Source organism: Monodelphis domestica, chromosome 6, assembly GCF_027887165.1.
Source record: "Monodelphis domestica isolate mMonDom1 chromosome 6, mMonDom1.pri, whole genome shotgun sequence".
Lineage (NCBI taxonomy): Eukaryota > Metazoa > Chordata > Mammalia > Didelphimorphia > Didelphidae > Monodelphis > Monodelphis domestica.
In genome coordinates, this window is record NC_077232.1 from 221941077 (window position 1) to 221955107 (window position 14031).

General features: G+C 34.5%; 1 protein-coding gene across 1 annotated transcript in view; it reads right to left on the reverse strand.

Moving 5' to 3' along the window:
- The window catches only part of VEGFC (vascular endothelial growth factor C), a 151664-nt gene that overhangs the window by 41878 nt on the left and 95755 nt on the right, over positions 1 to 14031 (reverse strand). The window contains exon 2 of the mRNA XM_007496088.2: positions 1844 to 2057. Within this exon, the coding sequence (XP_007496150.3) occupies positions 1844 to 2057 (214 nt within the window). The remainder of the gene's footprint in view (positions 1 to 1843; positions 2058 to 14031) is intronic.

Below are 14031 nucleotides of genomic sequence, written 5' to 3' on the forward strand. Positions count from 1 at the left end.
GAATCCCAAACACTGGGAGATGGAGCAGAAGAGCTTATCAGAATACCACCTGAAGATTTTTCTAAGGGAACTCCTTCCTACAAATTTCAGACAAAGATTTTATGCTTTATGAAAAAACACATAGACCAGCCCATGAAATCAATGTATAGCTTTTTTTGTTTGTTTTTTTGTTTTGTTTTTTTCTTCAGAGGAGGAGAGTTTAATATCTGGTTGTTTACAAATGCTACAGCAATGTAATCATGCCGGTTTTCTTCAGCATGCATTGTCTTGGTGGTTTTGAAGCAAAAAAAAACTAAACTAAATTATTGCCTTGTTCTCATTAAACTGAATGTAAATGAGAAGATGGTGCTGGACCCTGTCCAACATCATCCTCAGAAGAGCTTTCTGGGAAATCTAGAAAGTGGTAATGCTGCATCTGTATAAAGTATGTCTATTTGTACAAATACAGAAGCATTCCCTGATCTATTTCTTTTAGCAAGATGAGTCATTTTTGCCTATGTGTGGTAGAATGTAAAGTCATTGTAACTTGTAATCCAAAGACTTATAAGACTTGGATTTGAATCCCAGCTCTACTCTTTACTGGGCTTCAATTTCATCTGTTAAGTCTACTTTGAGCTCCAACATTCAGTGATTCTAGACTATTCACTTTGAATTACTCTATGGTTCCAAGAATTTAAGGGTCTACCTATTCCCCCAAATGCTTAAATTATAACCCTTCTTATGATTAATGCTGTGTTCAAAGTTCTTACTTTGAAGTCTTACAACTTTTAAAAAAGCTTTATTATAGAAAAATACAGATTTGTTGTAAAAGATACATTGATTTTTACCTCAGATAAATATTAACCTATTCAAATCTGTTCATAATATTATAAAACTTACTGAAATCTGTCTATATTACCATTAATTTAATATAGAACATTATCAATGTTATTATATTATACATAATATAATATTATGCTATCTTAACATATAAATTAATATAATTACAATATTTAATATTATGTTATTTAACATAACATCACCAACTAAAGGAAACTGAGGAACAGTGAGCAAGAAACACCTTACTTATTTTTATATGCTTCTTATTTTCCTCATAGCACTGACATAGAAAATGTCATTGGGTTCTCAATGATCTGGAATCACAGATTTCAGAAGTATCCTAAGAGGTCATCTAATTCAAACCTTTAATTTTAACGATGAGGCACCAGAGACCAAGAGAAGTTGGAAAAGTCACATAGATACTAAGTAAGAGAGGCAGGATTTGAGTCCAGTACCTCTGATTCCATCCAATATGGCTTTGATTATATCACATTGAGTTCATAGAAGCACTTCATTTATTATCTCTAGAAGATTAGCCATTAAGTAACCTTTGAACTTTTTTCTCTTCTTTGTAAATGTAAATGGAGTATTTAGGAAGCCCAAAGTTGAAGGAATGATCAGGTGCTTTACAAGATGGAGAATACTTATATTGGTAAGAATGATTATATGAAATATAATATATGAAAAGAATGTATATGAAATATATACATATGTATAAATAGGCATAAAAAGGCATTTTCAACTTTAGAATAAAGAATACTGCACCATCCCCTAGCAGGACCACTTACAAATGAAGGAATTAAAGTATTATGTGAAACACAATTTATTTCCCACCCAATCTGAGTCAGGAACACTAATAGTTAAAATATAAATGTTTTCTTTTGAAAATCAATCCCTTTCTTTCAATATATGAAATTCTAAAGATTGTATACAAAAATACAAATACTCATTGGGGGAAAGAGGTTGAGGAAGGATTCCCCCTCCCCATTTCCAGGGCTCTATATGTTTTCTTTTCTGCACTTACTTTTCAAAATCTCTGCATTATAGTGTGCTGCAGCAAATTTGACATTATCTTCTCTTGTTGTGTCAGGACCAGAGTGCTCTCCGTTTTGCTGCCAGCCTCCTTTCCTCAATTGACATTTGAACATTTTCCAATATTCTGGATAAAGTACTGTCATGAGTTCATCCACACTGGACACAGCTCGCAACTGGTCTTCCAGATCTTTGCTTGCATGATCCTGTTAAAGAAATATATTGTCAATTACTTTTCCAACTAAATGATTTGGGAAACAAGAAGCTTGAAAAATTGAAGTTTGCTGTACAATGATGTTTTACCTTGAACGACAAGGCTATAGTATTGTGATGGCTAGTATTGAGACTGCATGCCATGTACTGACCCCCCTCTTAGTGCCAGACACACCCCACCACTTACCCCACACAGGGGAGGGAACAAGTGCACCATTGGGTTGCTGGGCAGAGAGGTAGGTGAAGTGAGGAATGTCACCATCAAGTGTAGAGGGGGGAGGGGAATAGCAGGAGAGCTCTGCTCCCCTCCAGCTCTGCTGCCAATGAACCAACCACCTTATTCCCTGTGCACTCCCGTTGGGTTATTGGGCAGAAGGGTGGGTGTAGTGAAAAAAAATGTCATCAGGCATGGTGGAGAGGGTGTAGGGAATAGCTCCACCCAAGTCTCTCTGCCTTTATAGTAATGGATTCAGGGGGAGGAAGGTTGGAAATTTGAAGGAGAACATTGAGTGTGTCCACAGAGAGCTCTTTGTGTGCCATCTTTGGCCACCATGCTATAAGTTCCCCATCACTGCTACAGTGGCTTGGACATATATTAGGTGCTAAATAAAAGAAGAAAATATTTTTAAATACTTATTTTTGTCTTGACTATGATAACATATTATTTAAGTTTTTAATTAATAAATTCAAAGCTTTTAAAATTAGGAATGGCTTTCAATCAATTATTGTTTGGAGATATATTTTGATAATTTAAACTTTTGTTTATTTCTGTAATAAATGCTCAATAAATATTTGATGAATGAACAAAATATTTATTTCATCTTGGCTATAAAGTTCATGTTGAAAACATTGTAAATTCTTAGGGATCAAATTCAAAGCTTTTAAAACTAGGTCTGACTTTTTAGCCATCTACTACTTGGAGATATAATTTGATGAGTAATTTTAACTTTTCATTCTTTCGTGTGGTTTTTATACTAAAGTATTCTTCCATCTATAAATCTATGATCCTGATTTTCATTTTTAGGTGTTTATCCTTCCATTACTCTCCTGAGGAAATCAAGAAAAATAGTAATCTGTATATTACTTTTATTTTACTCAGAGGTATCAGCAACAAGCACAATTTAAATATAGACTTTGAAAAAATATCAGTATTTACTTAAAAGTTGCTGCCTTAGAGTAACCAAATGAACATGGGAATATAAAATTCCATGTAAAAATGTGATTTCCCATGATGGCAATGAAAGAATCTTAAAATTTTTGGGGAAAACAATCCCTTTTCCTATAATAGTGCTGAAATTGTTGAACTATCAAAATATATATATATATTTTTAAACATGAAATAGTTCAAATGGTATATAATGGTGCTTACTAGCAATAAAACCCATATAGTCTTACTAAACTTACTCGAAAAGAAAGGAAATAAGTTTAGGGATTAAAAAAACTTTAAAATGAAATCATAGTAAAATGTTATACACCCATATTTATATATGTATATGTGTATGCATACATATATGTATATAATTGCTTTGTCTATAATTACCATTATTCACTTGGAAGGATTAATACATCTACCTACCATAACAACAGAACATTGCCATGTGATCGATTTTTATAAGACTTGTTCTATGTCTAATTGACAGACTGATGAATCATCAAGATTATTAAATGAATTGTTGAAAATCAAAGCAATTAGAAGACTAAAAGAATTTACAATTTTCAACTTAATTTAAGTTAAAGTAACCATGCTATTTTCATTCTGTGAGGATATAATTTTTCTTATTTAAGAACCATAATATTTAGAGGTACATAATTTCAATATTTTGAAGTATCTATGATCTCATGGATTTCAACACCATCTGTTATGTGCTACCAATTTTATTTTGTGGCATAATATCAAGGGAGCAATGAAAAACACCTTTAAAATTGTCTGGCTCATAATATTAACCATTATGTGGCATGAAGATTTTTTTTTCATTTCAGCTGAGAACTTATCCAAAATTGGTCCTCCATGGCAATGTATTAAAATCAGTTAATAAACAAACATTTTTATGCAGCTACTATATACAAGGAATTATGTTATATAATATGGAGAAATTAAACCATTTCTGCCCTCAAAATGCTTACATTCTATTGGAAGTAATATCAATACCATATATGTGTGTACATATATATATATATATATATATATAGTTAAGAGAGTTTTTATTAATTTCTCCTTTTTATACTTAAGAGGAAAAGGAGCAATAATATTTTTCAGTAAAAGCCCCCTGCTGTGCCACTTGTCAGTTGGTGACCTACTGCTGTGTAGGTTGGCAGTTGGTGACAGTTAGAAGGGTATAGCTGAGTGTAGTTTTTGTAAGTTGCAGACCATTGGAAAGGACTTTTGTCTCTGGGTCTCCTGGGGAGAGGGTGTGTTGCTAGTACTCTGATTTGAGACAGAGTAACAGAATAAGGCTTTAATAGCTTTATTGATCATAGATAACTTGGGTAGACAGGTAGATATATAGTGGTTATATGATTAGATAGAGTAGTGAGAGTAGGCAAGGGCTTGAGCCTAGAAGAAGGTACTGCCCTCTGATTTTTGTATTTAATAAACTGCTTTATAATCAAATAATCAAACTCCTGCCCCCCAATATAACCTTTCACTGCATATATATGCATATATATAAATATATATGTACACATAGACATACATATGTATGCATATATAAACATTTACATTCATAATTCTTTCTGGTATGTATATACAACTTAATAAAAAGTATTTTTGGTGAGTTAAAGTGTTTAAATCATGTGAATCATTTACATATGTAAACTGCTTTTTTTCAAATAGGAACAGAGCAAAAATCAAAGGAAGAAAACATTTGAAAGATATTCAAATGAAGGATTATAAGTCTTAATTACCATCTAGAGTTTTATATGTTGTTAGACCACTTCAACCTGTAATATTCTTAGGTCTGATATCTACCCATTTACCAAATAATAAAATGAAATTATAGTAAAAGCAAGTCATTTCATCACTCTCTGCTATTATATGAAGAGTAGCACTGATAAGATCAGAATAAAAAGCAACTATATATATATATTTGTATAAATATGTGCTATATATACTATACACATGCAAAGATACACATGTTATTTCCAAATTTATTTCCCATGCTTAATTTGTATAGCAAGAGCCTGATGGAAAGTTACTGATGATATACTGATGATGATGATGTACAAAATGCCATTTTCGGAGAAAAAAATGCAAAAAGTTGGGCCTTATTTGCTATTTGTATTTCTACTCTCAATTTATTTTGGTTAGGCATACATATATCATGAGTAGGTTATTTTAAATTGTAGTAGATAATACCAGCTAAAGCACAGGCTAACAATAGGATTGAACATATTGAATAATAGTCAGGTTCTTGTGGCTAATCTAGTGAGACCATTAGGGGAAGAGAATAGGCATGTGACAAACTATTATGGGCCAAGTACTATAAATGCTTTACACAAATTAACTGTTTTGATTTATACAAAGACTCTAAAGTATATGCTAGCATTATTCCCAATTTACAATTGAAGAAACTGAAGCAGAAAGAAATTAGGTGACTTGCCCAGGGTTACACAACAAGTAGAAGTCTGAAAGCAAATGTGAACTCAGGTCTCCCTGAATCCAGACCAGGGCTCTATCTATTGCCCCATCTGGCTGCCTCATTTGGCAATGTTTAAATATTATCTGAGTGACTGAAAGGAGAAAAAAATAGATTTTAGGGGAAAGGCCTGTTGCAAATTTAAGGAGATGACCTCTGTGTCATGTTGAATTATTCTGATTTTAAAGACAAAGCCAAAGCAAGCAAACAAACAACTTTGTAATAATTATCTTTCTTTCTCTGCTTTGAGGGATCAGTAGAAGGCAAATGGTTTTGTAACAAAAGGGGGAGAGCCCTAACCAAACTAATATTCAATCAATACTTTTCCTGATTGCCTGAAAGTGATTTTGGATTTGGAAGGGAGGAATGAGCTCCCTTGAATCTAAATCAGGCAATTCTTAAATCAACTGAGGTGGTATTCTCTGAATAAAGATGTTATAGTCTCATGGCCATGTGGGCAGTATAAAATTTCATGTCTGAGGAGGTGATGGGTAGCTCTTATTCATTAAGAATAAAGGTAAAAAAGCTTATGTTACTCAGTCTGGAAAAGGGTAGCTTAAAAAAAAAGATATACTTCAAATTGTTGTGCTTGGTGGTGTTATTTCTGTTTAAAAGCCCTAAAAAGTTCACTCTTGTGGAGAGAATAGAGAAACTAAGGCATTTGAAAATAAAGCATAAGAAGAAGGATTAGGTGCAGATGATATCTGCATGCCAAGCCAGATGAAGGACCAGGAAGATCCAGCAGGCTTAATGCCACAAGGGTTTGATTTTAAGAATAAAAGAAGTTTAATAAGAAAGTTTTGGTTCAAAAAAGACAGACTAATGCCCCAGAAACCCAACATTGAACCATTGAAATCTAAGGCTCAAGGTCAGGTCTTTATACAAGTACATCACAGCTCTGTCTTCCAACCATGAATGAGGGCTTAGAAAGCTCTACTTGACCCAACAGTCCTAGTCACTCCATAGCAACTCTTGGCCATTCCTGCTTTATTGACACTATTAATGGTCATAAACTTGTCAGTGAAGCAGAACCAGTCACTGACGGATAAGAATCCAAAGTCAGTGGTCCATTCAGCTGATTGGCCAAGATCACTGTGAATTCTCTCTATATCTCTAAGAATGTTGCTCACTGACTGCTCCCAGGAATCTTTAGAAACTTGTGGGGAGGAAAAGGACACACATGGATCATGTTAAAGTAATTTGCCACACCTAAAAGCACATGTCCTCTTCAGATAGTAAGGATCAGAGAAAAAGGAATTGGTAACAGACAGTGAAGTTCCCAGCTGCAGCTATTCACCAAGGCCTGATTCCATAACTACATCCTCATGCTATGGCTATAGAGGGTCAACTAGGTGTCTACCAAATCTGCATTTTTAAAGGTGATCTAATATGAAAAAAGTGCAATTTTTCTTCCCTGGGGAAAGATACTTAAACACCCTTGGGCTGAATAGGATTTCTCAGACTGTATATGGAATAAATGCTCTGTAGCATAAGCCCTTCCCAGGGTAACAAAGATAGATCCTTGCTCTTCCCTATAAGAGTTTGCTATTCAAAGAAAGTGCAAAAAATATAGACTTATTTTTCTTCTTTCCACACTGAGGGGGTGAAAAAGAACATTTTATTAAATATAAAATAACAGATTTTAAAGGGGAAGGGGGAAATCTCTCTTTTAAAAAGAGACATCTGTTAATCTTTTTTTTTGGATGGAATGAAATGGAAAGGACTACAGCAAGGTGAACCATATGCCTTGCCTCTTCTATGTCTACAGATCAAATTTCCATTTTCCTACCAACCTTCAGTAATCCCAATTATAATCATGATAACTACAGACAGCAATTAACCCACACCTCTCCCAACCCCCCTTTATCCTTTCACATTCACCCCTTTTATTCTTTTGCCCTCTGACAGCTGGAGAAAACTCCTACCCCGCCAGTTAAGTGATTCCTGCTTTAACCCTTTCCCTGAAATTAATTCAGCAGCAAAAGTATTTGACTATCCCTTCTTCTCACCTGACCTAGGTAATTTCCCCCTAAAAACAGGTGAGTGTAAAGGTAATTCTCTACATTTTAAGGTAATTAATAATGATGAGTAGGAAGGACAAAAGCATATGGATAAAGAATCTGAAGACATGGGTTCTAGTTATGCTTCTGCTATTTAGAGAGCATGGGATCTTGATAAAATATATTGTTCATGCTTTTGAAGTTCAGTTTTCTTAGCTATAAAATGATAAAAAATGGACTAGAAGATCTCTAAAGTCTCTTCCAGCTTTAAAGTCTATGACTTAAACATAATGTTATTTCTATTCATCAAAGTAGTTTAGAGGCTTAGGAATTTTTATGGGAGAGAAAAATAGGGAACAAAATGGAAGGGAGATAAGAAGAGATGCTGTCCAATTTTACATATTCTAAACACATAGGCATTCTCTTCTAAAAATTACCACCTTGAAAATAGTTTTCATTTATTATTATTTGTCTTATTGTTATTAGTGAAAATAATAATGCATATTTTCACAAGTTTCTACAGTTTACAAAGAATTTTTATGATAACAATTCAGTGGGCACAGTAGTGGAAAATGACTACAAGGACACAGTCACTAGAGTCTCAATGATATTTATCTCCCTCAAAGGAATTAAAAATTAATGATTTATTCAAATCCCTTTAGTGAATCCTTTTGATTAATTTTTATGATGAGTTGATTAACAAGACCTTTATTTACCTGCCAATCATTTTTACTTTAAGGTTTGCATATCTTGCTGAAAAATATGTTCACTTCTTAGTTGCTAGATCCTCTGGGTGAAAATTCCTGTAAATTTTGTTTTGTGAAGCAACCCAATCGATCCAAATGAAGCCCAAGTTGAATCTAAATTCTCTGAAGTGGCTGGTAAGTCACTTCAGCTCAGATGATTGAATTGCCCTGTGGCAGATCTTCTGATTTACGAAAGCTATGCATTTTTCATTGCTATATTCCCTGACCTGGGACAAGGCAGAAGATTCGCAAACACATACCGTCTTCTGCCCCAATACCTCATTTTTGGTAGGTAAATATCAAAACTTCATTATTATTTTCTCTTGAAAGATGACATTTTACCACTGAAATATTTATCTAATTTCAGAAATACAATATTGCTATAATAAAAAAAAGTTCTTTAGAAGATAAATGCCACCATTGAAATTAAAATACACTGTAGATCATTGGCCAATCTCTTTAGCTTCACATTTAAAGACATCCATGCTTCTACTATTTTAGTTCAAAGTAAAGTTTCACAGAAGCACTGGGGATGACCTTGCTTTTTACAATGATCCTTATGACAAAAAGTCTTCTCTCCATCTCAGAAAATTTCTGTCCCTTTCTTTTTCTGTCTCACTAAAAATTATTCTCTTTGTCTCTGAAGTTTGGTTTTCTCTCTCTCTCTCTCTCTCTCTCTCTCTAATTCTATCTTCAATAGAACTATTCTCTGAGGTTCAAATTTTTGTTGTTCCCTGTATAAAGGGTCAGTGCCTGTGTCTTAATTTTTTTTTTGTCTCTGTCCCAATCAAGTTCTATTTTTGTGTTGCCATCATTCTCCATTCATGTTTCTAAAACACCTGATTGTCTTTCTCTATTTATTGTTGTTACTATTTTCTCTCTTTTTGTTTTTGGTTGATATCTATATTCTAAAAGATTCTATCAGCCAAATGTAAGGTTTATATTCGGTTTTCAATTTCTAATGATCTACAAAAGTTTTGTATATATATATATGTACATACATATACACACATACATACATACATATCTGTCTGTCTATCCATCCATCTATATGTCTGTCTGTCTGTTTGTCTATCCATCTGTCTATCTATAGCACCAGACTATGTTTTGGGGCTGAAGATCAGCCTACTTAAATAAGATGGAGATTTCCAGAAGTTTCACTGATAAATGATGACCTACAAAACATAAAATGCCAAATAACCCTGAATCCTAGGAAGCTCATTTTAGCTTCCCAAGCAAAATTAGGAAAGCATAGAGGGTGCTAAAAGACTTTATAATTCATAGACTGCTTAAAATAATTTAACTCACATTACTCTCAAAGTGTAATTTTCTCCCAATGAAAAAAATTATTTTTTGTTTATTAATGGAACTAGTGAACTACATCCATAATAGCAAAGAATATCAATAGCATTAAAACATGACTAAATGGCAGGAATAGTAATGGTTTCTTTTTGGTGTATGGAATTTAGTAATGTGCAAAACTGAGTTCATTGTATCCACCAAAGCAATAAGAAATATTTCAACGAATATCTTACATGATTCATGAAAAAAGCCTTCTAATACAAATACTATCAGTTTATGAAACCATGCATGTGAGTAGGTATAGAAATACTATGAAATAGAGAAGATACTCTTAAGTCTAAGATATACTTCAAAATTTGCCAAATGTTGCTGTTTCTCTTTCTACAATCTCTCTTGGATATATGCCCTCAGCTTTCCACTCACACAACTACCACCCTAGTTTAAGCCCTTACCACTTTTCACCTGGACTATTACAAAAGCTCTCTAATTAACATTCTTGTCTTAAGTCTCCCCCCCTCTCCAATTGATCCTCCATAGAGATTTTAAATAATGTTCCAAAGGCATAGATCTGGTCTCACCAGGTCACTCCCATTCACTATCTTGATAAACTCCAATGGGTCCTTGATTTCCTTGAGCATATAAACTCCAGTTTGGCACCTATTTTTAATTTTTTCCAAATTACATGTTCATGTTTTTCCCTTCTGCCCACTCCCTCCCTCTTCCCCAGGGAGACAGGTAATGTACGTATTATATAATCATAAATCATCATATAATACACATAAATAAGACATATTGCTTACATTAGAGAAAAATAGAGCTCTTCACAACTTGGTCATAGTCTTCTTGCCAGACTTCATATAAACCATCTCTATGCACACAGTACACTTTGTATGGTCTTTCTGCTGTTCTTTAAACATAGATTCCATCTTCTGTACCTGTGTCTTTGTAGTGGCTGGCCCTCATATGAGTGAAATCCCTCTTGGAATCCCAGTTTTCCTTCAAAACTGAGCTGTAGCCTTGCCTCCTGCACGATGCCTTTCTTGGTTCCCCTTCCTTCCCAAGATTCTCTTTTATAAGCTCTGTTTTTGTTTTGTATTTACCTAGGGGAATGCATGTTGCCTTCACTATTAAAATATTAGGTATTCAGCTATTTGAGGGTAAGGGCAGTTGTGTTGTCTTTGTATGTGAGTAGATATCATGATTATCTCCCATATAATAGATACTTAAAATGCTTATTGATTGATTAATTATATGAGATTATTTTTAAACCAAGACTCTATCTTTCTCCTCTTCCCTTATACAGTATGTTTTCCAAAGGTCTTTGGACTCCACCTCTGCAACTCTTCTCTAATATACTCTCTTCTCACTTTTGACATTCCTGCTGCTCTAGGACAGACCCTCAATGCCTCATACCTGGATTTTTGCAATAGCCTGCTGGTAGGTCTGTCTGCCTTCTGTCTCCCACCTCAACTCCATTCCAGTATATCCTTTATTCAATAATTAAAGTCATTTTCCTCAAGTTCAGGTCCAATAATGCTAACTCTCTAGTCAATAAATTACAGTGGCTCCCAATTGTCCCCAGGATCAAATACAAAATCGTCTGTGTGGCACTGAAACCCCTCCATAATCTAGATTTCTACTGCCTTTCAAGCTTTCTTACACCCTATTCTTATTCTTTAAAATATACTCTTTGGTCCTGTGATACTGGCCTCCTGATTGTTCCATGATCAAGAAACTCCATCTATTAGTTCAGGGTGATGCTCTCTCTACCATGCTTTGACTACTGACTTCCTTGCCTTCTTCAAATCACAAATAAATTCCCATCTTTTACAGGACATCTTCCCTTATCCCTCTTAATTGTAATACCTCTCTTGTTTCCTATTAATCATCTATATATCATGCTCTCACTCTGTCTAGATACATATTATATATATACATATACAAGCATGTATATATATGTATATACATATATAATCTGTTTGCATGTTGTCTCCTTCATTATACTGTAAGCTCCTTGAGGGCAGGGAAGTGTCTTTTGCCTCTTTTTGTATCCCCAATGCTCAGCCACAAACCTGGAACACAGTAGACACTTAATGTTTATTGATTGATTAATTAGTTTGATATTTCACTCTGAAAAAAAGTGGACAGAAATATATATAATGTCTGGAGTATGATAAAAACAGGATATCGATCCAATCTAGTTAATTAATGATTATAGTAGATGAGTTCATAAATAAACATTTGCTAAACATTTACTATATAAATAGCACATAGTAGGTACTGTATAAGGAGCAGATATTATGTAAGGTACACAGAGAAAAGCAAAAGACTCAAGGAGCTCACACTCTAATGGAGGAGACAACAGGCAAACAAGCTATATAGCATACCTTGTTTTATTGTACTTTGCATTGAACAAGTCTATTGGCACCATTTCCCCAACCAAGAACATGTGCTCACATCATATCTCTCAGTCACATTTTGGTGATTCTCACAATATTTCAAATTTTTTCATAATTATTAGATCAATTATGATGATGAGTGATCTTCATTGTTAATATACTAATTTTTGTGGGGCATTACAGACCTTGCCCATAGAAGTTGAGGAACTTAGTCAATAAATAAAAATGTGTGTGTGTTCTGACTGTTCTATCCATCTCTCTCCCTCTCTTCAAATCTCCCTATTCTCTGAGACAAAACATTGAAATTGGGCCAGTGAAAAACCTCACTATGACCTCTAAGTATTCAAGAGAAAGGGTCAATCAATGTGGCAAACTTCATTGTTGTCTCATTTTAAGAAATTACCACAGCCATCCCAACTTTCAGCAAACACTACTCTGGCCAATCAGCAGCCATCAATATTGAGGCAAGACCCTCCCCCAGCAAAAGACTATGACTCATAGAAAACTCAGATGAGGGCTAGCATTGTTAGTAATAAGATATTTTTAAGTTAAGGTATAGACATTGCTTTTTGTCACAGACTCAATAGACTACAGCATAGTATAAACATCACTTTTATATGCACCAGGTAATAAAAAAATTAATATGACTCACATTAATGGCAAATATGTTTTATTGTGGTGTTCTGGATCCAAAATCAAAATAACTTTGAATTATACATAAGAGAAATGTGGGAGGTAGCATAGAGAATGAAGGGGAATTGGGAAAGACTTCATGTAGAGGATGAGATTTTTATCTGGGACTTGAAAATGTCAAAGACGTCAGGAAGCAAAGATGAAGATAGAATGCCAAGTACAGGGAACAGCCAGTGAAAATGCCTGGAGTCAGGAGATGGTGTGTCACTCAGGAGGAATAGTGAGACTAATGACCCTGAACTGCAGAATATAGTTGAGGTGGGATAGAAGGTGTAAGAAGACTGCAAGGATATAGGGATAGATTCTGAAGCTCTCTGCATGCCAGCTGGATGTGTCTCCAGAGAAGGGGGTAGCTCAAGAGTTTAGTAGTAGAAGGGATGGGTTGCATGTTATAAAACAGGAAGGACTTTCAGTGATGTGGTGCTCACTACGGCAAAAGTTCATCCTATTCAAGATCAGCATTCTCTCAATGGTCTTACTGATTCTGAATCCTGAAGCACCATGGTTTCAAAAACTTCACAATGAGAGGGAGCCAAAAGGCAAGGCACACACACAGAGGGAAAAAGCAAGCTGAATGTTTCCACCAGTAAATTGTGCACAAACAAGTATTATAAAAAGACATTATCAAGGACACATGAAAAAAATGGAAGGGGAAAATTCAGATAATTTGAGACACAGGATAAGTAGCATTGGTACTCTCAAAGTATTGAAAGAAGTAAATGGAGACACTGAGTACATCCCATGGATATTCCTAAAGATTTAATGACATGAGGGGGCAGCTGGGTGGATCAATGTATTGAGAGCCAGGCCCAGAGATGGGAAGTCCTGAGTTCAAATTTTACCTCAGACATTTCCTAGCTGTGCAAGTCACTTAACCCTCATTGCCTAGCTCTTACCACTCTTCTGCCTTAGAACCAATACACAGTATTAATTCTAAGATGGAAGGTAAGGGTTTAAAAAAAAAGTTTAATGACATAAATAAGAATTTTAGAAGTTGAAAAAGTATGAATGGGTTACATTGTGTTCCAGCAAGGAAAGTAACAATACCAAACCCAAAGGCCAATTTATACAAAAGTATAGTTCTCATGTTTCATCTCAATGTTTCATCTGATTTCTGCATGAACACTTTCCTCCTCTCCTAGCTGTTAATGTTCTTTCTCACCATCTACCTGGTATTTAGTTCTTTGTGCAT